Raw genomic sequence first — 26,895 nt, forward strand, 5'->3', positions numbered from 1 at the left:
GGTGTGCAATTTTCAAAATGAAACATGAATTGATTTTCAAAGTTTTTTAGTAATATGCAACATTTGATATCAAAGAGATATGCTTAAGATCTACGTAATGACAATTGAAACAAGTTAAGCATTATACATCAGCACTTATAAGCATATAAACCAGTTACGCAATTTGTAATCAATTTCATTATGAGTATAACCGATTAAACTCACTGCATAGCAAAATTTATCCGATTATTGATTTGTGTAATCGGTTAAATTTCGCAAATGTGATCAAATGCACAAATTTGATTTTTTAAACCTTTAAAGATCAGTGTTCAACTTGCAAGCACAACTTTCTTAACAAGCACAACTTTCTTAACAATGTTGAGTGATAACACAATGATAATCATTATAAAATTCGTAGTATGAAGTGCAATGATATATGACAGCAAGATAGATTGCATTCATACAAACAGATTTATTGCTTCAATTCCATTATCGACATTTGATCAAGTATGCTTAGCTCATTTCTTATAGTGTAAAACCTTTCTTTACACAAAGGTTTTGTGAAAATGTCAGCCCATTGATTTAAAGTATCAATAAATTCAATTTTAACTTCTCCTTTTAAGACATTATCTCTAATGAAGTGGTGTCTTATTTCTATGTGCTTAGTCTTAGAATGAAGAATGAGATTCTTTGTCAAATTAATAACACTAATGTTATCACATCTTAATGGAACATGATCTAGATGAATGTCATAATCTTTAAGGTGACTCTTTATCCAAAGAGACTAAACACTCACAAGTCTATTTCTTTGAATGTCAAAAGATTAATGAGCATCCCAATATATTTTTATCTTGTTTGCAACCTCCAAATTCAAAATCATTATATCCAAAAAGAATTACACCTACGTTATTGTATAGTAATCATGCAGCATGCACTTTCTAGCATTGGAGAAGGCAAAGATTATGGGCAAGATTATGATCGAGATTTGGACAAGAAAGAGGAGAAGATGATATTAAAGAAAGCTATGTTGATGGTGGCGCCATCAGCACTTCTAGGTGATAATGTCTTACTAAATATTGTATGTATGTTATGATTAGGTTCTTAGATTTAAAATTCTAAAATAGTTTCATACCAATAAAATGTGTGATTTTTGTAATTTATTTTATAGTGCATTTCTTTGTTCTCATATTATATATGCTCCTCGACGTGACTAAAATATTTAGTTTATTAAATAACTAAATATTCTGTTTATTAAAAATATTTAGTTTATATATATATATATATATATATATATTAATTATTTTAACACAATTTATAAAAGATTATTTTTTAATTAAACTTTTCTTGAAAGAGAAGAAAGGGTCGAAATATTTTCTTATGTTTGTTTTCTATACTATAATAATCTTTACATTTCTTTTGATTATCTATTTATTTGTTGATGACTCAAAAATTTTATATGGATGAATTTTGAAATCTACCTTTTTATCTTTTAACATCTCTAGTGAAGAACAAATATTTAATATAATTTTAAAAATTATTTAAAAAGTAATGTGCATGGTATTTAATGATTTAGTCTGAAAAAAAAAAAGTAAACCATTACTATGGTTAGACAGTATTGGAAACATGAATTGAGTTAAAACGCAAAGATGTTTGGTTGGTGTGCACTAACAAGAAAGGGTGACATGAATAATTTTGTTATCCCATCTTAGTGAAATGGAAAAAGCAATTATCCTTTGTCCATGAAAAATGAATGAATACATACATGAAAAATAAATGAATAAATGCAAATGAAAAATTGTATGAAAGGAGAAAAAAAGAATATATATTTGATGTTAAAACAACTTGGTTAGGTAAAGATATATAGGTTCTTTTTAGAAACCAATTATATAAAATATAAATATTTGTATATTAAAACTTTAGTGATATTGTTGGTATCTTCTACATAATTAAGTTAGTTATAATTTGATTTTATTGGTTTTAATAAAAACAAACTATTATTTTAATTTTATAAAGTGCACATAAAATGTGAATTTATTAAATTTGTATTTCAATCAAACCATCTTTATACTAGTTATTTAAATATAATATTACACTATTCATATTTCTTATATTATGATTTTCATTTCCAACAATAAATTAATTTAAATTTATGTTATTATAATTAAATAAATTAAACTGTATCTGAATTCATGTTATTTTTTGGTAATATAAATTCACTCTCAACTCTAAATCTTAATTTTTAAATAAAAAATTTCACAATTTCCTGAAAAATGGAATGGTTTTCAAATTAATTAACAAACTTGTATATATACACGTGATTGCTAGGTTTTTTTCACAGAAAGACTTAAATTTAAATAACAAGTAGCATGATTTAAAAAAAATATTTAAAATACTTGTTAAAAAAATAATGTAGAATATAAATTATTTATTATTGGTTAAGGATTTAAGATAAGTTAAAAGTTTTTTATATTAATTTAAAAATTATTAAATGAACCATATAAATTCATTCATAAATTTATTATTTTAATTTTTTTATTAGATAATATTCTTAAACTTTCAAATGAGTTTATTCATTACTTATTTGTCTTTATAAATGTTCTCTGATGAGTATAACATTTAATATTGTTTTTGTTTTTTAGAATATTTATGTGTATTTAGAAGTATAACATATTCTACTATTTCACGGAAGGAATAGTTGGGTTAGATTTTGTGAAGTTGTTTTTTTAAAATTTGTCTTCGTGTTTTGTTTAATATGTTTATTTTTTTTTATAAATTAAATCAATTTGAAGTGGATTATTATAATAAAATTAATAAATAATTGTTTTTCAATGTGTTTTAATTTAGAATTTGATAATTAAGAATTTATACATTTTTTTAATAATTAGAGTTCTTAGAAATCTTTGATTATTATTGAACTTAGATTTTGCTTCAAAATGGTGTGAATGTAAATGAAATGATATGAATGAAAATAATGAAGACGAAAGTGACGACAAACTGAAAACATAAAGTATAAAAATGTAAATGCTGAAAAATAAATTAGGAAGGATAAAATGAAAACTAATAAATGAAATTTGTGTGAATGGTGTGAATTGTCATTATCCTATTTGTTTATAATGATTTGATGGTGTTTATTGTAAATACAAATTGTCATTATTTTTTTTTACATAAATAACCTACCTATATTCACCCATCTTTTTTGAAAGTTAAGCTAAAACAAAATAACATAATAATTGAAATAACTGTCTTAAAATCGTTCACATACACCAATTATTTCTACTAAATCCACATTTGCAACTATTATTATTTCTTAATGTTACTTTTGATCTTCATATAACTTCTTTCTCGATTTTGTTTTATGAATCTCCTTTTCCAATACACTTTAAAATTTTGATCCTAAGATGATTTTCACTCCTATGCTGAACATGTATGATATTCAATATGATAATTTCTCTTTAATCTTATCATTAATTTCATTTTTTTATATTTATGGACGATGAAATGGAACATAGACATTGGTAGAAACTTAACATACTGGCTAACTTATATCCGTCAGTCAAATTGTAGCTTTAAAAACAAGAAACTAGTTTATAATGTTTAAGAAAAGTTGTAATATTACAAAAAGAATGTAACGATTATTGTTCCCGTCTGAATTTGGAATGGATGTGTTTTTCTTTTTCCTTCTGTCTTTTCATAAATATAAATAAAAACTTCCATTGCTACACTTTATAAAATAAGTTATGTACGACACATGATGAACCTTGAAGATGTTTAAATCGAAAGAAGGATCTTACAACACAAACATAACTGAGAACAAGTGCTCTGGATTCTATTATGTTATCTCTTGGTTTTAAGAAAAAAAAATGTATTTATTTAATAAATATAAAACAAATATTATAGAAAAGTGGAATAAGTAGACTGATTTTATAAGATTTATTATATCCTTCATTGTATATTATTCTATATCATAAAATTCATTTACATTTTCAAGATACTTCTCTTTTATTACAATTTTAATTACACTTTTTTTTTCCTTTGTGTTCAAATAATATATTATCAATTTTAGTGAATTAAAGGTTTCGAATTTAATTATTTCTGCTTTTTTTTAATATTTTATTTACTGTTTATCTTTTATCACATGAAAATATTTGACTACCAATTTCAAATGCTCAATCGTATAAATCTTTCATTTATTATATAATATAAAACCTTAATTTCTTTATTTTATTTGAATTCTTAATTTTTTTTATTTTAAAAACTTTTGTTTTGACAAAACTATTTTTACTCTCTTAATAATTTAACTACTTTGATATCCGAAAAACTTTCTCATATTTTCAAGTAAATTTTCATCTCATCGTACTCTTAAGCCAAATGTATTTTTTTTTCATTGTGCGATTTTATGGACACACATTTGATCATTTTTATTCTCATAAGTATAATTTTACCACCACAATCACATAAAAAGTGTTTCATTTATTATAATATATAATAAATTAATGTTATTGTTACATATCTTGTTTACACCATCCAAAATATATTCACTAGTAAAAAATTGGGTTTTTACAGCGCACATTATGCCACGGTTCATCGGAAATCGCAGCATAATGGTGCGCGGTGGCAGTTTTGTAAATAAATCGAACACATATGCCGCGGTTCAGAGCGGAACCGCGGCATATACTCCAGTCAACCATCCCCTTTGACGCCACGTGTGAATAAAAAATTAAATAACAGAGTATATGCCGCGGTTGTCCAGAGAACCGCGGCATATACCCCTGCCAATTTATTGCAGGGGCTGACTGAGTCAGAGAATTTCAAAAGTTACAAGGGTATATGCCGCGGTTGCTCAGAGCAACCGCGGCATATACCGCAGTAACTTCTCAACTTCTCTGCCAGTCAGAGAATTTCAGAAGTTACAGGGGTATATGTCGCGGTTTCGCAGAGTAACCGCGGCATATACCCCTGTCATCTATTGAAATTCCCCAAAAGGCAGTTGGGGAGACAGTGTGTTCAGCACGTTACAGGGGTATAGGCCGCGGTTCTACGAGCAACCGCGACCTATTCTCCTACCTGAAATAAATTTAAAATGAATTTTAAATATTTCGAGGAATATACCGCGGTTGCGCGCTGAACCGCTGCATATAGTTTGAAAATAATTTCAAAAATGCCATTTAGGTTAATTTTTTTAATCAGTATAGGCCGCGGTTGCTCGTGAAACCGCGGCATATACCCCTTTTATACCGCGGTTAAGTAGTGAACCGCGGTAGATTCCCCAGTTCAAAGTTAAAAAACAAAACTTGGAACAGTGTCGTCTTCTTCGCGTGCTCTGTTCGCGTTTTCTTCTCTTCCGCGACACCCATCATCTCAGATACGCGTTTTTCACCGTTTAAACTTGAAATTGTTCGGTCATTTCTCATTTGTGACGATAAAAAACAATTTTAGCCGATCAAAATCGTTTGAAACGACTGTGATTCCTCTCCGCTGCCATTTCGTTTTTTTTGCACCAAGCGTTTTCGCTGCTCCTGTTCCAGGTATTTATGCCCTTTTGCATTCTTAACATGATTTCTTCATTAGATTTTGCATAATGCTATAGTTTTGGTAATGTATGAAATTTCTATAGTTTTGGTAATGTATGATATAGTTTTTGCTAAAATTTTGGTAATGCATGAAATTGCTATAGTTTTGGTAATGTATGGTATGGTTTTTGCTATAGTTTTGGTAATGTGTGTTGTAGTTCTTGTATTATTTATAAACCTTAAAATATTATTCACTAAGTTTCAATGATATGTATGAAATTGCAAGTTTGATTTTTAGTAGCTTATCTTTTTATGTAATATTTAGGAATATGGATCGAAATTGGATTAATTTACCACGTATTAGTGCTGCGTACGAGAGAGGTGTAGAGGAATTTATACAATTTGCGCAACGTAATGAGGGGAGAAGTGATGATGAAGTGAAGTTTAGATGTCCTTGTGTGAACTGTTTGAATGGGAGAAAGTTGAACGCAACTCAAATTAGAGAACATCTTATATGTGATGGTTTTCTAAGATGCTATACAACATGGATATGGCACGGCGAAGAAATGCATTTTCCCGCTGACTCTCAAACTGTAAATGTTACTGATTCCACCATGGAAGAAGATCGACCGGATGAAGACAAATTGGAGGAGATGATCCGCGATGTTGGAGCAGAAAATTTTGCCAAAGCTCATGTGTATGAGACGATGTCGACTGATGCGGAAACACCTTTGTATGTCGGTTCAACTAAGTTCACACGTTTGTCAGAGGTGTTAAGGCTCATGAATTTGAAGGCGAGCAATGGATGGACTGATAAGAGTTTTACAGAACTGTTGACTTTGTTGAATGAAATGTTGCCAGATGGAAATACACTGCCCACTCGTAATTATGATGCGAAGAAAATTCTTTGTCCAATGGGTATGGAGTATAAAAGGATACATGCTTGTCCCAATGACTGCATTTTGTATAGGAAAGAGTTTGAATTTTTGACAAAGTGTCCAAAATGTGGCTTATCACGATACAAGTCAAAAAACAATAGTGAAGATAATGGTCAGATAGAAAAAAATGGATCTGCTTTGAAAGTAGTTTGGTACCTTCCAATAGTGCCCAGACTTAAGCGTTTGTTTGCGAATCCCAAAGATGCTAAAAATCTTAGATGGCATGCAGATGAGAGAAAAATTGACGGGCTGCTTCGTCATCCAGCTGATTCAAAGCAATGGAAAAATATTGATCGACAATTCCCCGAATTTGGTAAAGAGTGTAGAAATCTTAGGCTTGGTTTAGCCACTGATGGAATGAACCCATTTGGTAATCTGAGTACCAATCACAGTTGTTGGCCAGTTATATTGATAATTTACAACTTATCTCCTGCATTGTGCATGAAGAGGAAGTACATGATGTTGTCTATGATGATATCTGGTCCAAAGCAGCCTGGAAATGACATAGATGTTTATCTAAGCCCACTAGTTGAAGACTTGAAGGTTTTGTGGGTTGATGGGGTTGAAATATTTGATGCATTCGCTTCAGAGACTTTTATGATGCGTGCAATGTTATTTTGCACCATTAATGACTTTCCTGCTTATGGTAATTTGTCAGGATACAGTGTCAAGGGTCATAAAGCGTGTCATATATGTGAAGAAAACACTGCAGCTCATCAATTGAAACATGGAAGAAAGACGGTGTATCTGCGTCATCGGAGATTTCTAAAACGTAATCATCCATATCGAAGGTTAAAAAAAGCATTCAATGGAGATCAAGAGAGGGACGAAGCACCAAATCCACTTACTGGCCTTGAAGTTCTTGAAAAAGTTAATAAAATACATCATGTATTTGGGAAAACATCGAAGAAGTCATCTGTAACGACCCCTTGGAAGAAGAAATCAATATTCTTTGATCTTCCATATTGGTCAAAGTTAGATGTTCGACATTGCATAGATGTGATGCATATAGAAAAGAATGTGTGTGATAGCTTGATTGGTACATTACTCAACATTCAGCGAAAGACAAAAGATGGAGTGAATGCTCGTTTGGATTTGGTTGACATGAATATCCGAGAAGAGTTGGCACCCAAGGAGATTGGTAAACGTACTTATTTGCCCCCTGCATGTTACACAATGTCTAAACAAGAGAAGATAAGTTTTTGTGTATGTTTAAAGAGTATCAAAGTACCACAAGGATACTCTTCAAATATGAAGAGTTTAGTGTCAATGCAGGACTTAAAGCTTGTTGGCATGAAGTCTCACGATTGTCACGTCTTAATGCAACAGTTGTTACCGGTGGCTATTCGTGGAATTTTGCCCAAAAATGTTAGGCACACCATAAACAGGTTGTGTTCATTTTTCTCGTCAATATGTAGTAAAGCCATCGATCCTACAAAGTTAGATGAACTTCAAGGCGAGATTGTTATCATCTTGTGTCAACTAGAGATGTTTTTCCCTCCATCTTTTTTTGACATCATGGTACATTTACTTGTTCATTTGGTTAGAGAAATCATGGTACATTTCCCTCTATCTGAGGATGACCCTCTTTCTTCATTGCATCTACTTGCTGACATCCTTGATGATAAGCCTTTGGAGGTTGAGTATGATGCTAATGTATTTGGGGCAGGCTCTGAGGTCCCAATATACCTTAATAGCCAAGATGTCCGTGAGCTTGCGTCGGGAACACAAGAGTTGAATATTTCAATTATTCAACTATGGACGATGTAAGTCTATGACCAATTATTTATATATAAAATTGATTTATATATCAAGTATCCTTATATCAAAGTTAATTTTTGATTTCAGGTATATGTCTGGGGTCAGTAATAAGTTGGGGCGTTCTGATGATTATGGATTCATTGATCCCCAATCAATTCATGAATCAAATGATTTTGAGCAGATCAACATGAGTCTGATAAGAAGTTTTGGAAGGGGCAAGAAAATATACTTTTTGCCTTATATATCCGGGTAAGTGAACTTTGTTAACATAATAATGTTCCATATGTGATTTTAATATTTAATAGTTACGTTATTATGAATTTCAGGCGCCATTGGCAACTTCTTGTTATGTCTATGCAAGACAACTATGCTTTGTGGTTCTGCTCATTGCACAGGCCTCCTCCCACACAACTCAAACAAGCAATTGATTGGTAAGAACCTCAATGTTTGGACTTTCTTTGTTATATAAATGAATGCTAAAACCTTTTTTTATATACAGTTCTATTCCAGCAAGTATGATGATGGGTGGGAGATCAATTGTTAATAGTAGAAAGATTGCTTGGATTTCTCTCAAGGTTTGACATATGCTAAAGTCATACTTTGTTATAATTGTTTTATTTTAATGTTATTCACTAACTATTATCAACTGTGATGATATATTGTAGTGTAACAGACAAAATGGGTCATATGAGTGCGGATACTATGTAATGTATTGGATGACCCATATTGTTCGTTCTCACATCACAAGTCGCTGGGAAACGGTAATATTTAACTTTAACAAATTTTGATTTTTTCCCAAATGTTGAATTCATATACACTAATTAATATGAATTGTCTTTTGCAGAGATTCAAGACTACTACACCAGTTCCTGAGAAGTCACTATTATTCATTAGGAACGCTGCTGCGAAGTATATAATTAGATTATACAATAGCTCTTAGATTTAAACATTGCATTTGATTAGATTGAATTTTCTTAGACTTTGTAGTTTATTTGATGTTGAAATACATTTGAACATGTGTTTGTTATGTTCAAATTGAATTTGTGTACATGTTTTTATATGCAGGTCTGTTTTTGTGGTAGTGGATATCACAAAAACAGACCTGCAATTTTAAAAAACTGCAGGGGAATATGCCGCGGTTCTAACCATAACTGCGACATATAGTGTTTCGTTTTTTTTTTAAAATGAGACATATGGCCGCGGTTTTAGCACTAACCGCGGCATATATTAGAGTATATTGCCGCGGTTCAACCGCGGCATATAGTGGATAAATTGTTTTTTTTTAAAAAAAAAATTGAATTTAGGCAGCGGTTCCGTAGACAACCGCGGCATATTCCGCAACCTATATACCGCGGTCAGAACCGCGGCCTAAAGTCTCTGACTTACTACCGCGGCTGAATATGTCGCGGTTCGTAAACCGCGACGTATAGTGAAAAATAACCGCGGTAAAATCCTCTCGCTACACTAGTGATTGATGTTGAAAAGATGAAATATTTATGTTTAAATTTGAGTTATTATTAGTTTAATATGTTTTTCTTCCTATGATTTTGTTGAAATGTTGTATTATAATTTATATTAGTATATAAATAAATTTATTAAAATTTAGAGAAAAGAAGTACAAAACATTCGAAATATTTTTAAACATTGAACATTTATTTTCTTTTTGTAACTTTTTAAAAATATTTTTTAACTGTATCAACTTTGTTTCTTTAATTTTGAAAAATTAATAGATGTTTTGGTTTTCATGAAATTTTACGTGTATTGTGTGATATTTTATAATTTTTTCACTTTTATGTTGGAAGTGTTTCACAATTATAAATTATTAGTGGTGAATATTGTTAAATCAAAAATTAACTTGTATCTTCAACAATATGATTTTGGGACTCATGGTGAAGATCCTATTCAAATGTACAACTATTTTTTGATATGTTTGAAATATACAATTTTTTAAAAACGTGTTTACATCATCAATTACATAAGAGACCACCAACTGCTATATGTTACTCATTATTATAATTTTAAGTGATTAAATATAATTACATTCACATCAATAACATTTAAGTGAGACGGTTTTTAGTTAATTAAAGTATTAGTTATTTCTTTTTAAGTGATACTATCATTATCTTGCTTTGAATGACAATTATTACGCTTCAAGCAACATATGATTCGTTGAATCATTTTATCATAATTTGTGACATATCATCCCATTAATTTTTGTGATGGAAAATGATTTTATTTAATAAAATTATTATTATTATTATTATTATTATTATTATTATTATCATCATCATCATCATTATCGTCGTCATTGAGAAGTTTGTGATAGTAACAAAATAAATTTTTTTGTCACAAATATTTTATGAAGCATGATTTTATTTTTTGTTTTTAATATTTGTTATCCAATAAGATATTATCTATATGAGACTTAACTCAACCTATATAAGGTATTGATACCACTTTTAACCTAAAACCTGAAAAGGTATTAAGTTTATGGGTCTTTTGTGTACATGGTGTTTAACTTTGTTATTACTTAATGTAGAACTTAGACTCACATTTAGGTTATTCTCAACAATCTTCTCTTAAGGGTGAGTCTCTTTGATATGATATATTTTTCTCAATATTTTATAGTGATATTTACTTATATCATTGTTGTTGTGGATGTAGTGTTATTATTATTGTTGTCACAATGGTTTAAGCTGGTAATTAAGACGAATTGTTGTTGATTGAATTTTTTTATTAGAGAGGAAAATATTGTATATATATGACTTAAGTCAACCTCCATATATGATACCAAATACATTTTAACTTTATCAACTTTATTTTATTTATGTTAAAAAATTAATAAATGTTTTGGTTGTCATGAAATTTTACTTATATGTGATGGTGTAATATTTTATATAATTATTTCACTTTTATTCAATTGTTATTTGGTATTTTAATTTAAAATTTATACAATCATAATTTTTTCTAAATATTTGACTTTGAAAATATGAAAGTAAGTTATTTTATATTAAATATTTGATAATATTATGTTTTCTTTGTAGTGATTTCAACTTTTTATAAAAAATAATTAATTGATATTGAAATAATGAGAAAATGAATATATACACAAACAGTAATAAAGTAGATATAAACACCAATATGAATATACTTGTTATCCGATGGAGGTTAAGAGAAGGATGAGACAACAAAATTTATATATTATATATGTTGCATATGGATTGAATATAAAATCAAGAATGCGAATGAATTTTATTTCAAAAATGCTAATGAGATAATAAAATTGTTCCTATTTACCTCTGTGTCATTTTTATTAATTGTCTACATTGTAAAAGTATTTTACGTAATACTTTTAAAGAGGTAGGATTCGAACATTTGTCATTCCATATATGCTTAAATAATTATTCAAAGTGAGTTGGGTACTGTGGTTATTTTTATTTAGATGTTTTGTGAACACTTTAATCCCTATTTTTCCAAGCAAATGTACTTAAGCAAATTTTTTAAACATATAAAATATTTGTGAATTATAATAGTAGAACTCTTTTAATTGTGTATCATACATAAAATATTTTTTTGAAAATGATTGTTAATGCTTTAATCAAACAAGTTCTTAAAAATAAGAAAATTGATAGGGTAGATTACATTAAATAATTTTTTATTGAAATTTAAGAATTTGTTGGATTGCTAATGATGCAAAAATAGGGGAGTAAGATGTTTTGGTAAAGTTTGTAAATGAGAAAAATATCAAGAGTGAAATGTAGTTAAATTTGTTTGTGAAACAAAATGGTTTTATGTGTATTTAATATTATTAAACAAATTATGGTAAAAATGTTTTCCTATTTTCTCTTGTGTGAAAGGTCAATCAAATTGCACTACAATATTTTTAGTGAACAAGAAGTTATTCACAATTATGAATTATTAGTGATGAATATTGTCAAAAAAAAAAAAACTTATGTATGATTTTGGGACTCATGGAAAGATCTAATCCAAATGTACACCAATTTTTTTTTAAGATATTAACAAAGGTATAATTTTACTTAAACCGTGTTTACGTTATTTAACGCGTATTTACGTCATCCCCCACACTATCAATTCTTATGTGTTGCTCATTATTACAATTTTAAGTAATTAAATATAATTACGTTGACTTCAATAACATTTAAGTAAGACGGTTTCCAATTAATTAAAGTATTAGTTATTTCTTTTTAAGTGTTTCTATCATTATCTCTCTTTGAATGACAATTATTTTGCTTCAAGCAACATATGATTCATTGAATTAATTAAATCATTTTGTCATAATTTGTGACTTATCATCCATTAAATTTTGTGATATAAAATTATTTTATTTAATGTAATTATTATTATTAAGGAGTTTGCCATAGTGTGATTTTTGTGTGTGTTAGTAACAAAATAAAAATAAAGTTTTTTTGTCACATATTTTGTGATGCATTTTACTTTTTTTCTTTAGTATAGTTAAAATGATATTTTTCTTATCTAGTGATTTTTTTTTATGGGTTTTTTTTATCATAAGAGATTCATCAGGGAAATTATATATATATATATATATATATATATATATATATATATATATATATATATATGTGTGTGTGTGTGTGTGTGTGTGTGTGTGTGTGTGTGTGTGATCGAAGTCAATATACATAAGGGATTACATCACTTTTAACCAAAAACCTTAAGAGACATTGGATTTATAGATCCTTTTTCTTATATGGTCATTTTTCTCCTTCGGTAATTACCGAAGGCCAACATCTGTCGGTAATGATTACTAACAAAGGTATAATTGACGGATTAGTAGTTGTCGATAATCTGATGAAAAAAGTTTATTACTGGTGGAATATGATTATTTTCGACAGATTTTGTTTATTAGTAAAACCTGTTTTTTTTTTGTAGTGAAACAATTTCCTTTTAAGGGTGTGTTCCTTTCATACGATATATTTTCCTAGTGTATGATGACCTTGCTTATACCATTATTATTTTGGGTGTGGTGTTATTATTGTTGTTGCCACAACAGTTTAAGTCGGTCACCAAGACGAACCAAACTTTTATACCATTGATAGATTTTTATTAGAAGAGTATTCATTAAGGAGAGATTATATATATGTGATTTAAGTCAATCTCCATAAGGGATTGACATTACTTTTAATCCAAAATCTTGAAGTATTGAGTTTAACTATATTTTTTTATATGGTGTTTAACTTTGTTATTACGCAATGTAAGACTCAGACTCATGTTTGAATTATTCACAATATTTTCATCGCAAAATATAATTTTTTAATAACAATTCAACTTCACAAAATCGGTTTATAAAGCAATGTTTTGTATCAAACTATATTTTATAATTTAGTTATTTCTTTAAGCAATGTTAAAATCTCAAAAAAAAATAGGCACAAGAAAGAAAAAAAGTAATTTTATAAATAAAAGAAGAGAAAAAAATTTGATATTTATAATCAAGGGAGATATAAATAACAATTGTACAATAAAATTTATAAGACGTTCACAAAAATGTCTACACAAGCAATAAAGCCCATTAAAAAATAATCCTAATTAGGTTAAGATGAATTAGATTGGAAAAGGATAATTAGAAAACCAATTTATGTATCAATTTTTATCAAAGGAGAATTCATTAGGAAGATATTTACTTGTGATTTAGTCAACCTCCATATATGATACCAAATACATTTTAATTTTATCAACTTTGTTTTATTAATGTTGAAAAATTAATAAATGATTTGGTTGTCATAAAATTTTATTTGTGTGATTGTGTAATATTTATATAATTATTTAACTTTTATCCAATTGATATTTGGTATTTTAATTTGACATTTATACAATTATATTTTCTTCTAAATATTTGACTTTGAAAAAAATGAAAATAAGTTATTTTGATATGAAATATTTGATAATATTATGTTTTTTTGAGTGATTTTTAGTTTTTTATATAAAGAAACAAATTAATTAATATTGAAATAATGAGAAAACGAATATGTAGACAAAAAGTAACAACGTGAATATAAACATAAATGAATATAGTCGTTACCTGATGGAGATGGAGAAAAGAATGAGACAAAAAATTTATATATTATATATGTTGAATATTGATGGAATATAAAAACAAGAATGAGAATGAATTTTATGTTGAATGTACTAGTAAGATGATAAAAATTGTTCATGTTTTACCTTGTTGTCATCTCTATCAATTGTCTGTAAAAATATTTTACGTAATAGTTTTAAAGAGGTAGGATTCGAACATTTATCCATATATGTTTAGATAATTATTCAAAGTGAGTTGATTTTTTACTTAGATATTTTGTGAACATTTTAATTCCTATTTTTTCAAGCAAGTGTACTTAAGCAAATTTTTTAAATATATAAAATATTTATGAATTATAATTGTAGAACTCTTTTAATTGTGTGTCATACACAATTTTTTTTAAATGATCGTTAATGCTCTAATAAAAGAAGTTCTTAAAAATAGAAAAACTGATAGGGTAGATTAAATTAAATAATTTTTTATTGAAATTTAAGAATTTGTTGGATTGCTAATGATTCAAAAATATAGGAGTAAGATCTTTTGGTAAAGTTTGTAAATGAGAAAAATATTAAGAGTGAAATGTAGTTAAAATTTGTTTGTACAACAAAATGGTTTTATGTGTATTTAATATTATTAAGCAAATCATGGTAAAAATATTTTCCTATTTTCTCTTGAACGTGAGGTCAATCAAGTTGTATTACAATATTTTTAGTGAATTATTAATTATTAGTGATGAATAATGATGGAAAAATACAGGAGTAAGATGTTTTGGTAAAGTTTATAAATGAGAAAAATATTAAGAGTGTAATGTAGTTAAAATTTGTTTGTGCAACAAATTGGTTTTATGTGTTTTAATATTATTAAACAAATCATGGTAAACATATTTTCCTATTTTGTCTTGTATGTGAGGTCCTATTACATTATTTTTAGTGAACAAGAAGTGATTTACAATTATGAATTATTAGTGATGAATATTGTCAAATAAAATAATTAACTTATGTCTTCAACAATATGATTTTGAGACTTACGAGGAAAATCTAATCCAAATGCACATAGATTTATTGAAATGTTGACAAATCTACAATTTTACTTAAAATGTGTTTACGTTACTTAACCCTTAACGCGTATTTACGTCATTCTAAACTACCAACTCTTATGCGTTATTTAACACTTAACGCGTATTTACGTCATTCTAAACTACCAACTCTTATGCGTTATTTAACACTTAACGCGTATTTACGTCATTCTAAACTACCAACTCTTATGCGTTACCTAACACTTAACGCGTATTTATGTCATTCTAAACTACTAACTCTTATGCGTTACTCATTATTACAACTTTAAATCATTAAAATTTCACTGTAATCAACAACATTTAAATGAGACGGTTTCTCATGAATTAAAGTATGAGTTATTGTTTTTAAGTAATATCATCATTATCTCGCATTGAATGATAATTAGTATGCTTCAAGCAATATATGATTCATTAAATTAATTGAATCATTTTGTCATAATGTGTGATGCATCATCCCATTAAATTTTGTGACGAAAAATGATTTTATTTAATGTAATTATTATTATTATTAAGGAGTTTGCGATAATGTGACTTTTGTGTGTTAGTGACAAAATAAAGTTTTTTTGTCACATATTTTATGATGCGTGATTTTATTTGTTATTTTTAGTTAACATATTAATTTTTTTATCTATGATTTTTTTATAAGTATTTTGTCATAGAAAATTCATTAGGAAGATTATATATATGTGACCGAAGTCAATCTACACAAGGGATTGCATCACTTTTAACCTAAAACCTCAAGAGACATTAGGTTTATAGGTCATTTTTCTTATATGATGTTTTACTTTATTATTATTTAATGTGAGACTTAGACTCACACTTGGATTATTTCTAAAAATATCTGAATTCCTTTCATATAGTATATTTTTGTTCAAGTGTATGGTGACCTTACTTGTACCATTGTTTTTGTGTGTGGTGTTGTTATTGTTGTTGCCACTACGGTCTAAGACGGTCACCAAGACAAACCAAACTTTTATATCATTGATGGATTTTATTCATCAAAGACGAATTCATTAAGGAGAGATTATATATATATATGACTTAAGTCAATCTCCATAAAGGATTGACACTACTTTTAATCCAAAATCTCGAAGTATTGTGTTTAACCGTCTTTTTATTTAAAGAGTGGTCAATTATTTACACCAAGTTCATCTGTCATACCCAAATTTTTAAATCATTATAATCATAATTTAAAAACTTGAGTAAAAGGAGCAAAACAAGATTTGATAATAGAAAAAGAAAATACTTCATAAAATATTCGAGTACGTAAAAATCTCAATTGATATTTTTATTCTTCACAAATCTTTCATCTTTTATATATTTATGTGAATTTGGAATAATGAATTTTAAAATTGGATCCGTCTTGATCAAAATCTTAAATACCATGTATTTATAGATCATCGAGATCCTGATTTGAGTACACCTCAATTGATACTACAAATATAGGTTCAATCTTTAATGTTACGAAAATCAAGATTCAATGATAAAATAGGAAAATCACACTCAAATCTTAAATAAACACTTTTATTCCATATAATTTGTTCTCATCTCTTGTATATAAGACATGAAGCAAAAATGAGAATCAAATGGTAAGACTTCAACACATGATCATCAGTACATCCATCATATATAATTCAAGATGATACTAAATAAACAATGCTTTGAAGATTTATAGCCTTAAAGCAAGATCCAGTGCTTCACCATTGATGATATCCTGATTGAAATTCTCAGCATTGATAGGTTTATCCAATAGATTGATGTACGGTTTAGTTCCATCAATTGGAGAAACCTCCATCTCCCTTTCATGGATTGTATCAAGAAGTAATTGTGCCACTTCAATAACATCACTACTTGCAGGTAACATAGAATATGGTGAACCTTGGAGTGATCGAGAAGCAGCAGCCCCACCTTGGGTAACATAGGTTGCTCTAGATGGAGGTATCATCCTAGGTTGTTCTGGTTGTGCATGAAAAAGCCTGTTGTTAACAGAAAATTGAGGTTCCTGCATCACCATTGGTTGTTCAAGTGGTGGCTGAAAAACCCTATTGTTGACAAAGACATTAGTTTCCTGCATGACCATTAATCTAGAAAAGTTTGGGTGTAAAGGGTTTGGAATCACTTCCCTTCGAGAGTTCACCTGATTTGGTGAATATAGAGCTCTTATAGCAGGGTCTTCAAGAGATAAATGAGACTCAACATGCATTATGAGTGCTTGAAAGGTAAGAAAGACAAGGTTGCAAATTAAACATCTAAAACCATTTTTGTTGTTTTGGTTAGGATCTTCTCCAGAGTTGGAAGCAATCAGGCGATGAGCGATGTTAAGAATGTTTTGGGTATTCATGGACATGATTTAACACAACAATTCTTACAAACCAAAATGAACACTCTTGATATGCTCACATTCATCTTTTTTCTTTTTATAAACGAGATTGTTTGTACACATTAAATGCATAAATTAATATATTTAAAATTTATTACTGCATTAATAATAATCGAATTAATGCATTGTAAGAATAGTTATTACATTTATTATTAATTAGAAAAAATTAACTACGAGCGTGTTGGAAGAAACTCCTCAAAAACATTTTTTAGAGAGAAATAATAGAAAAAATTAAATTAACTTCTTCATAAACTAAATCTAACTTAGGATGAACTGATTTGTAATACTAACATTTTCAAAATCTAATTTTTGACTCATGCATATGCTGATTTTTTTTTTTTTTATGTTTTTCTTCTTATTTTTTCTTTCATGTGGATATTTATCAAGACTTTTCCTCCAAATATGTATTAAATTAAAAATAAATTTTAATAAAAAATAAAGTACAATATTCATTATATTAATTTTTATTTATACATCAAATACATAGGGTCAATAAATAAAAAATATTGATATAATAAATATTTTATTTTATGATTAGTTATCAAATTTCTCAGGAATGAGTCAAGGTAAAATTACTTCTTATAAAAACTCCATGTACTTATTAAATTTGATTAATGTAACAATAAGAAAAAAAATAGATAAGAGTAGTTTTTCTAAATGAAACTTGATTATTTTATTATTAAAAAATTTGAATTATAAATAGAAAATTAGCTAATTGAATTTTATTTTATAAAAAACATATTTGTAGTTTTTTAAGAAATATACATACAAATAATATATTTATAGTCCTCTGATAAATATTTATAACTTTTTAAAAAGGATAATATATACATTACATTCTTAATAAGAATTTTAAAATATAAGAGTATATATTTTTCACATTTTTAATTTAAAAAAAAGACTTACTTTAAACTTGTAATTATTTAAAATATAAAAAATGTAAATGTTAAATGACACTTATTGTAACATTCCATTTTAATAATATAAAACTATTAAAATAAAATATTACATATATAATAATAGGACAACTAGATGAAAAACCTATCACAAAACGCTAGAGATCAATATTTAGGATTATCTAATAACTCATGTGCTTCACTCTCATTTCTTGCTACAATAACTAAAAAGAAATCTCCCTAAGCAAACTCATACTATTTAGATAATCATTGCAGAGAAAAATAACACACACAACACAAAAATAAGAATAAGCTAGTGCTAAAACAGTTCATTATAATCAAATAAAATTTCATCTTATATTATATTATATACATAATAAAACATTCATCTTAAACATATTACAAACTTAGAGTTGACTCATCCAGATATAATATGAATATCGAGCTATGATAATTATTAAGGAACCAAATTTTTTGAATGAGATTTTAAAATGATTTTTTTTATTTTAATTTTTTTAAAAAAAGAAAAAAAATTATAATACTCAAACTTTTTAAATTTTTTTAAAAATAATATAAAAGTACTAACTTCTATTTTATATTTTTTTTCTAAATAATTTTTTTTCAATAAATTTTATTACTTTTTATATTTTATAAATTTTAATTAAATTTTTTATATATTTTATTATATTTTTAAATTTCTATTTTTATATTTTATAATTAAAAAATTCTTAACAAAATTTCTACATTTCCATAGTTTTAAATATTAATTTTTATACATTTTTAAGAATAGAAAAAGATATATTTTCAAATGAAAAATAAAAAACTATGTCAAGAATAAAAGGGTCTAGTTTAGAAAATAAAATATAAGTGGATGTAGTGATGGTAATAAGGATGTGAAATAGTATATTACAGGAAAAAAATTCCTTTGTATTTATATTTAGGTATAGATTAATTTATTATTTAGTTTTATTTCAAATTTTGATTTCTTCATTTATTCTTTGGTCCCAGGTTTTAGATTTTACCAAATTTATGATATTAGTATATAATATTTTATTTTAGATATTATAATTTTTGTTTGCTTTTAATTTAAATTAATTAGTTATTTCTTATAGGTACTTTGAATTAGTATATATTTTTTTAGAGTTTAATCGAATTAAAAAAAATATCAAAACTATGAATTTTTAAATTCTAAGATTAAAAAAACAAATATGAACGGAAAGTGAAGTACAATTTGTCCACACATTACTAAATTTGGGTAGAACATGTCTTCGTAATAAGCCGAGGAAGGGATTTCGCAAACAGTCCCACCTTCAAATTTCATACAATACCATCCCAAATTCACTCTCGTTTAACTTCATCAGCAGTAACCTTTATTATTTCTTTCAACTTCTCATGGGTGAAGAAGATAAGGTGTTATTTTTTATTTCACCTTTTTTTTTCAAAAGAACCATTTTAATTTGACCTTTATTTTGAAGTTATTGCATAGAATAGACAGCACCGACTGGCAGAAGAGTTGTAAAAAGGCTGTAGTACCGTGTGCCATGGCGTGACATGATTGTTTACATGTTAAGTGCAAACCCACTTAGTTGGTCCAAATGGAATCTCAGTGGTAATCTATCCGACCCACATCATATGGTATACCACAAAAGTCTTGCCACCACGGTCAATTTGCTGTCTGCAACTCTTTCAGGTTCCAACACTACTATTATTTTAACAAAATTAACTCCCCTTCTTAAGATGTTCTTTGAACTGCTCCACTGCCACACACGCACATAACAAACTTCAGACATTCACCCAGATCTCATCTTCCTCTTCCTTTTCTTCTTACTTATTTCTACTTATCTTCTTATAGAATTATTTTTCGGGGACGAAGTTGGGATTTTGATTTCACTTTCTTGCACCCAATTGGATTTTGATCAGAACCCAGTAAGCTTTTCTTTATGTAATGCTACTTCTGTTAAGTTTGTTTTGCCTGTGTGTGGTGTGGCATGGCGGTTATGATGGATCTGGTATGTTTTACTGCCGTTGGTCATAGTCGTGGCCTACTGAATGTACCTTCGACTCTCTTATGTGATTTGGTGTTGTTAATAAGTATTACACGTTTTAGTGCTAGTGATTATTGTTTTGTATTGGGCTAGATCTGAAAGTTCAGTTTAACTGTAGGAAAGTGTTTGTCATTGAGATAGTTCATGTTGCTCGATTCAAGTCCATCTAAGTCTGAATCATATACGTGTAAAAGAATTTGTTTACTTATAAGTTGTCACCTTAGATCATGTTTCTTTTAAGGGGTGATTCGGATCCATTGTTTTCACTGGTCTGCTGTCACTTCAATAGCAAGCATAACGGCTCTCTTCAATTTCATTTATTTATTTTTCTTTTTTTAATAATCTTCTTCATTGGTATGTTTTATCCAAAAAAAATTGCTGAAAACTAGGAGTGAATCTTGTGAATTGAGTCGTAACTTATTGTTGGACTAAATTACAATTGCTTGAGACACACTCTAGGATTGTACATGTTTGACAATATCTTAACAATCAATAGATTTTCTTGTATTTGGTTATTTCTCATTGGCCAGGGTAGGTTTGTCCGGGCTGCCTGCGCTAGGCCAATTGATTGCTATTATCCTTTATATTTTGTTTATGAATGTCCTTGGTGCTGTGAAAATCTTTCTTTGCTGGTTGTTCCTTGTTTACATTTCTCATTGAACTTCATCCCACAAGGCTATAGAGCTATTTTAAGGTTCCTTACACGGATCTGTTGTCATAAAGATGTTTGAAATTGGATTTTGTATTTCAATTGGTTTTCCTTAGTACAGTTTAGATGTTTTCATGATGAAAAAGTGTAATAATGGTCTGCGATTATGGTATAATATTCTTTATTCCTTTAAGCACTATGATTTAATCAAAAGTAAAACAACGACAACAAATGAATTTCTGTATCTCGTTTGATAATTGATCTTCCCTTGTTTGCAGGTCAATCATTTAGTCAGTGTACTACGAGGAAACTGTTTGTCTTGTTTATGATTTGAGGAACTAAGATTGCTACCTTAACGGGGGTTTCAAGTCGGTAATTTGACATTGAATGTCTGGCAAATCAAGATTTTTTTAGACCGTAACTGAACAGTGAAAGTTGCAGTTTGGATTTATACTTTCAACTAATAAATGCCGAGGGGGAGATCTGATGGATTGCAACAAAAGCATACAGTTGCTTTCCTCTTTTTTGTGGCATTTTTTCTTGGTTTTCTGTATGTGTATGGCGGATCCATCTTTGGTTCTCAGAATAGTGGGTCATCTGCTCTTGAATATGGAAGATCATTGAAAAGACTTGGCTCATCATATTTAGGTGCAGAGGATGACAATGATGGCAATCGAGATGAATCTTCGGCAAGCTTCAAGCAGGGAGAAGGGGAGGCAAATATTTTCTCAAAGAGTTTCCCTGTATGTTGATTTGTAAGCTTAGACATAGGGCGCATACATTCTTTCTCAATGGCTTCATGCAACATCCATTTTATTGCTATTGCTATCATTCATGCTTAATGTAACATCTCTAATTTTTTGTTTTTGCTATTGCTATTTGGTTTAATCAGTGGTATTAGTATTATGAACTCTCTTATATACTGTTTTATTTGAATTTCGGTTGCTAAACTCGGAAGTCTACGCTTGAGAGTTGGATAAGTTTTGATAAATATAACATGTTACGTAAGAGGCTTAAAATGTATCATAAATGGAAAAGTAAAAGCTGAAGAAAACTAGTTTCTTGTCCACATCCACAATAACATCCCAATCAAGCAACAAGTTTCTTGTTTACATAATGAAAATAAGTTATACTTTCATAGATAAATAAGTGGAAACAATCAAGTTCATGTACACCATTTAAATTTACTTCTGGCTCTTCATAAATCTCACAGTGTTTATGATGTTTATGCTTTTGAAGACTTGTGATGATCGTCATTCGGAGTTGATTCCATGCCTAGATAGACACCTCATCTATCAAATGAGGATGAAGTTGGACCTGTCTGTAATGGAGCACTATGAGAGACATTGTCCACCTGCAGAAAGGCGTTACAATTGCTTAATCCCTCCTCCATCAGGATACAAGGTGAAGATTAGTTTGAATAGATGTTATTTCTAACATATCCTCTGATAGACATGTATTGTTCCACTCCAACATTTGCTGTTTCTATAATGTTGCAGGTCCCTATTAAGTGGCCACAGAGCAGAGATGAGGTGTGGAAAGCAAATATCCCACACACTCACCTGGCACATGAGAAGTCTGACCAGAATTGGATGGTTGAAAAAGGTGACAAAATAATGTTCCCTGGAGGTGGAACTCATTTTCACTATGGAGCTGATAAATACATTGCATCAATTGCAAATGTAAGTCTGCATCCGACTTTAATGGTTCTGCCTGTAAAAAATCAGTTATTATTCTTACAAGTACCACCAGGCTTAACAATGCTAGTTGTCGACTTTAATGGTTCTGCCTGTAAAAAATCAGTTATTATGCTTACAAGTACCAGGCTTAACAGTGCTAGTTGTCGACTTTAATGGTTCTGCCTGTAAAAAATCAGTTATTATGCTTACAAGTACCAGGCTTAACAGTGCTAGTTGTCGACTTTAATGGTTCTGCCTCAGTTATTATGCTTACAAGTACCAGGCTTTACAATGCTAGTTGTCGACTTTAATGGTTCTGCCTGTAAAAATTCAGTTATTATGCTTACAAGTACCAGGCTTAACAGTGCTAGTTGTCTGGTAAATTCTGTTTATCTAGATTTGCTTGCATTTGACACATAAATCATTATCTGAAAATTCCAGTTTACTTTGCCAGATGCTTAACTTTTCAAACAATAATCTAAACAATGAAGGAAGATTACGGACAGTGCTTGATGTTGGCTGCGGTGTTGCAAGTTTTGGAGGATATCTTCTATCATCCGATATCATTGCAATGTCCTTGGCACCAAATGATGTGCATCAGAATCAAATTCAATTTGCCCTAGAAAGAGGAATTCCTGCATATCTTGGTATCCTTGGAACAAAAAGACTCCCTTACCCCAGCCGATCTTTTGAGCTTGTTCATTGTTCTCGCTGTCGAATTGATTGGCTTCAAAGAGATGGAATACTACTTCTTGAACTAGACCGATTGCTCCGACCAGGAGGTTATTTTGCATACTCATCTCCCGAGGCATATGCCCAGGATGAAGAGAATCTCAAGATATGGAAAGAAATGAGTGAGCTTGTGGAGCGTATGTGTTGGAAAATAGCAGCAAAGAGGAACCAAACTGTTGTCTGGCAAAAACATGGGACTAACGACTGCTATATGGAAAGAGGACCTGATGCTCACCCTCCTCTTTGCCAGTCTGATGATGACCCAGATGCAGTTTGGGGAGTAAATATGGAAGCATGCATAACACGTTACAGTGAGCGTGAGTAGTCTTTTCTGTGTTATTTGATGGATTTTGCATTCCATGGATTCTAGTGATTTCCTTTCAAGTATCAATTCTTAGTTGCTACTTTAGTGCCATGCATCCCCAGATTCTACGTCAGTAAACTGAAAAATTCCAGCATTGTTTATTTTATCAGATGACAACAGAGCCGAGGGTAGTGGTTTAGCCGCATGGCCTGCCAGATTGACTACACCTCCTCCTAGACTATCTGACTTTGGCTATTCAAATGAAATGTTTGAAAAGGATACGGTAATCAGAATTATATTTGATCTTCTTGTTAATGATCATAACTATCTTTATAGTACAGCGATATTATTTTAGATAAATCAATTGTTGGCTTAAATTTGGTCATCTGCAGGAACTATGGCAAAGGAGAGTTGCGAAGTACTGGGATCTTTTGAGTCCAAAAATTGCATCAAACACGTTGAGGAATATTATGGATATGAAAGCATACATGGGTTCATTTGCGGCAGCTCTTATAGACAAGAATGTTTGGGTTATGAATGTTGTGCCCCATGATGGAGTCAATACACTTAAGCTCATATATGACAGAGGTCTCATAGGATCTACTCATGACTGGTATTGAAGCTAGATTGCTTACATATTTGTTGCTTCTTTGACAAATTTCTGCGTATTCATTTCGTTTTCTAACCTGTTAACTACTGATGAATAAGCAAGAGTTTTGATGTGGTAATCTTAAACAGGTGTGAAGCATTCTCAACATACCCCAGAACCTATGATTTACTTCATGCATGGAGTATCTTCTCTGACGTAGAAAAGAGAGGTTGCAGTCTTGAGGATCTATTAATTGAGATGGATCGTGTGCTTCGGCCCACTGGTTTCGTGATCATCCGGGATAAACAGGCAGTGATTGATTTTGTAAAGAAGTACCTAAGTGCTTTGCACTGGGAAGCAATTGACTCTGTTCAGGATGGTGATGAAGTTGTTTTTATAATCCAGAAGAAACTGTGGCTGACTAGTGAGAGCTTTAGGGACACAGAATAGGACAACCATTGCATTTTCATCTTCTTACATATTATTATCTGCTGCTGCTGCAAGGGATCAAACCACGGCCCAAGTAGTGAAGTGGATCAGTAAACAACTTCATTCTGTAGCATTACATGTTGTTTTCCTTTCATTTAATTTCCTTCTTTTGATTCTAATTTTTGGGCTGATGATTATTCAATGTGATTAAGACATACATAGGCACGAAGCTTTTATAGGCAATTCCAAATTTTGCCTGCATTTGGGGTTTATGTAAGGGTAAGCTATATAACAATGACGACATAGAAGTCACTTAATAAGTTATATGATGTAATATATACACATTTCTTTTCTGCTCGGGATTTCTTTTTCTTGTTGGACTTTAATTTATGAAGATGAGATTTTAATCATAATTCAATTTTAAAAAAACAATATATATAATAATAATAATAATAAATTAATTTTATTTTTAATCTATCTAATTGATGTAAGATGTGTAATAGATATATAACTATATACATTTTAGAGTTTAAATATATATAATTCTCTTACACGTAACCCTCTTACACATAATTATATGCATTTTATGTGTGAGCTTAAATATATATAATCCTCTTACACATAACTATATATATTTTATTTGTGAGCTTAAATATATATAATAGAAACAATGTATTTAACAAATAATAAATTTAGCTAAAATAAGATATACATGACATAATATAATAATAAGTGAACAATAAATATAATTTAATCATATAAAATTAGCTTGCAAGATAGTAGCTTTATCCATATCATAATACTTGACCATGATTTGGATTGGAATGTATTTTTTTATGATTCTCTTTCTATAAATTTTAAATAAATGGCTTTTTTTTTATTAAACTTGTGTATCAATATTAAACTAGATAAATATTAAAGTTTTTATATGTTGCATCGAACTTTAATATGAAGATATTAATTTATGTGATGTAAGGGCCTGAAAAAAAAATATAGGGCTTTTGGGTTTTATGTTGGGGCAGTTAGGTCAGTAAAACTAAGGACACCATGATCTTAGAATGAACTTTTTCCAATCTAAGTTCATTAGTCAACTTTTCTTTCTCTCTCTAACCTCTGTTCTTTTTCTTCTTGCTCTGCCTTCTCTCTACCCATTCACAAATTTCAACCGTTGCATTTTCAAATAGGTGGTGTTCTTTCGTTCACGAAGTTGAGAGCTTCCCATCCATCCGACTAGTTTCCGTTTTGGACGGGTAAGGCATTCTTTTCTGTCTTTCCATCTCTCTTGAATCTAGGGCATGCCACTTTACTGGTTGCATGCAGCTGGTAGCTTTTTCCTTTTTGTTTCCTTGTTCATTCTAGCTCTAAGAGCGGTACTCTACCCCAACTTGGTGGTTTGTAGATTCTGTGGAACTTGTTTTTGTGCGATGGTTACTGTTTCGGGGCTTTTTCTAAAGTGTTGTACTTGTAACCACCAATGTAAGGGGAGCTAGAAATACATCTTTGCATTGTTTGTATGAGGCATATGTATGTTATGATTCTGACTTGGTATGATGTTTGGAGTGGTATTTTATTTGCTTGGGTATGATGCATTATATGAACTTGATTGTATAATCTGTGATGCTGGAATTAGTGACTGTGTAGTTATTTGCATGAAGTGAATATCTGAAATTGGGTATGTTGGATGTATGTGTTCTTTTGAAGGGGTATTCAAGTGGAAGGTAAGATCAGTATGCACTGTTTTGAGTAAACCAGTAGAGTTTTGGGTCCCTGGAGAGGAAGTGAGGTAGTAATTTTGGGAAGTAGGGGTTCTGGGCACATTTGGGCTGTCGGGACATCTTAGGCAAGTCAATTGTGACTTGTTAGGATCATAAAACTAGACT

General features: G+C 29.5%; 1 protein-coding gene across 3 annotated transcripts; it reads left to right on the top strand.

Moving 5' to 3' along the window:
* Nucleotides 1–19,948: 19,948 nt before the first annotated feature.
* On the top strand, nucleotides 19,949–25,368 carry LOC124819691 (putative methyltransferase PMT3). Of its 3 annotated transcripts, XM_088095622.1 has the most exons (9): nucleotides 19,949–20,278; nucleotides 20,441–20,514; nucleotides 21,561–22,025; nucleotides 22,522–22,686; nucleotides 22,782–22,964; nucleotides 23,416–24,010; nucleotides 24,168–24,280; nucleotides 24,390–24,610; nucleotides 24,736–25,368. In XM_088095622.1, the coding sequence occupies exons 3-9, from the start codon at nucleotides 21,750–21,752 to the stop codon at nucleotides 25,034–25,036; spliced, it is 1,854 nt and encodes a 617-aa protein (XP_087951748.1). In that variant the 5' UTR covers nucleotides 19,949–20,278; nucleotides 20,441–20,514; nucleotides 21,561–21,749; the 3' UTR covers nucleotides 25,037–25,368. The 3 variants fall into 3 exon arrangements, with proteins under 3 accessions (XP_087951748.1, XP_087951749.1, XP_087951747.1); XM_088095623.1 differs by lacking the exon at nucleotides 20,441–20,514; XM_088095621.1 differs by lacking the exon at nucleotides 19,949–20,278 and having other exon boundaries at nucleotides 20,285–20,514.
* The last annotated feature ends 1,527 nt before the right edge of the window (nucleotides 25,369–26,895 follow it).

This window comes from Vigna umbellata, chromosome 8, assembly GCF_029865625.1.
Source record: "Vigna umbellata cultivar VRB3 chromosome 8, Vumbellata_1.0, whole genome shotgun sequence".
Classification (NCBI taxonomy): Eukaryota; Viridiplantae; Streptophyta; class Magnoliopsida; order Fabales; family Fabaceae; genus Vigna; species Vigna umbellata.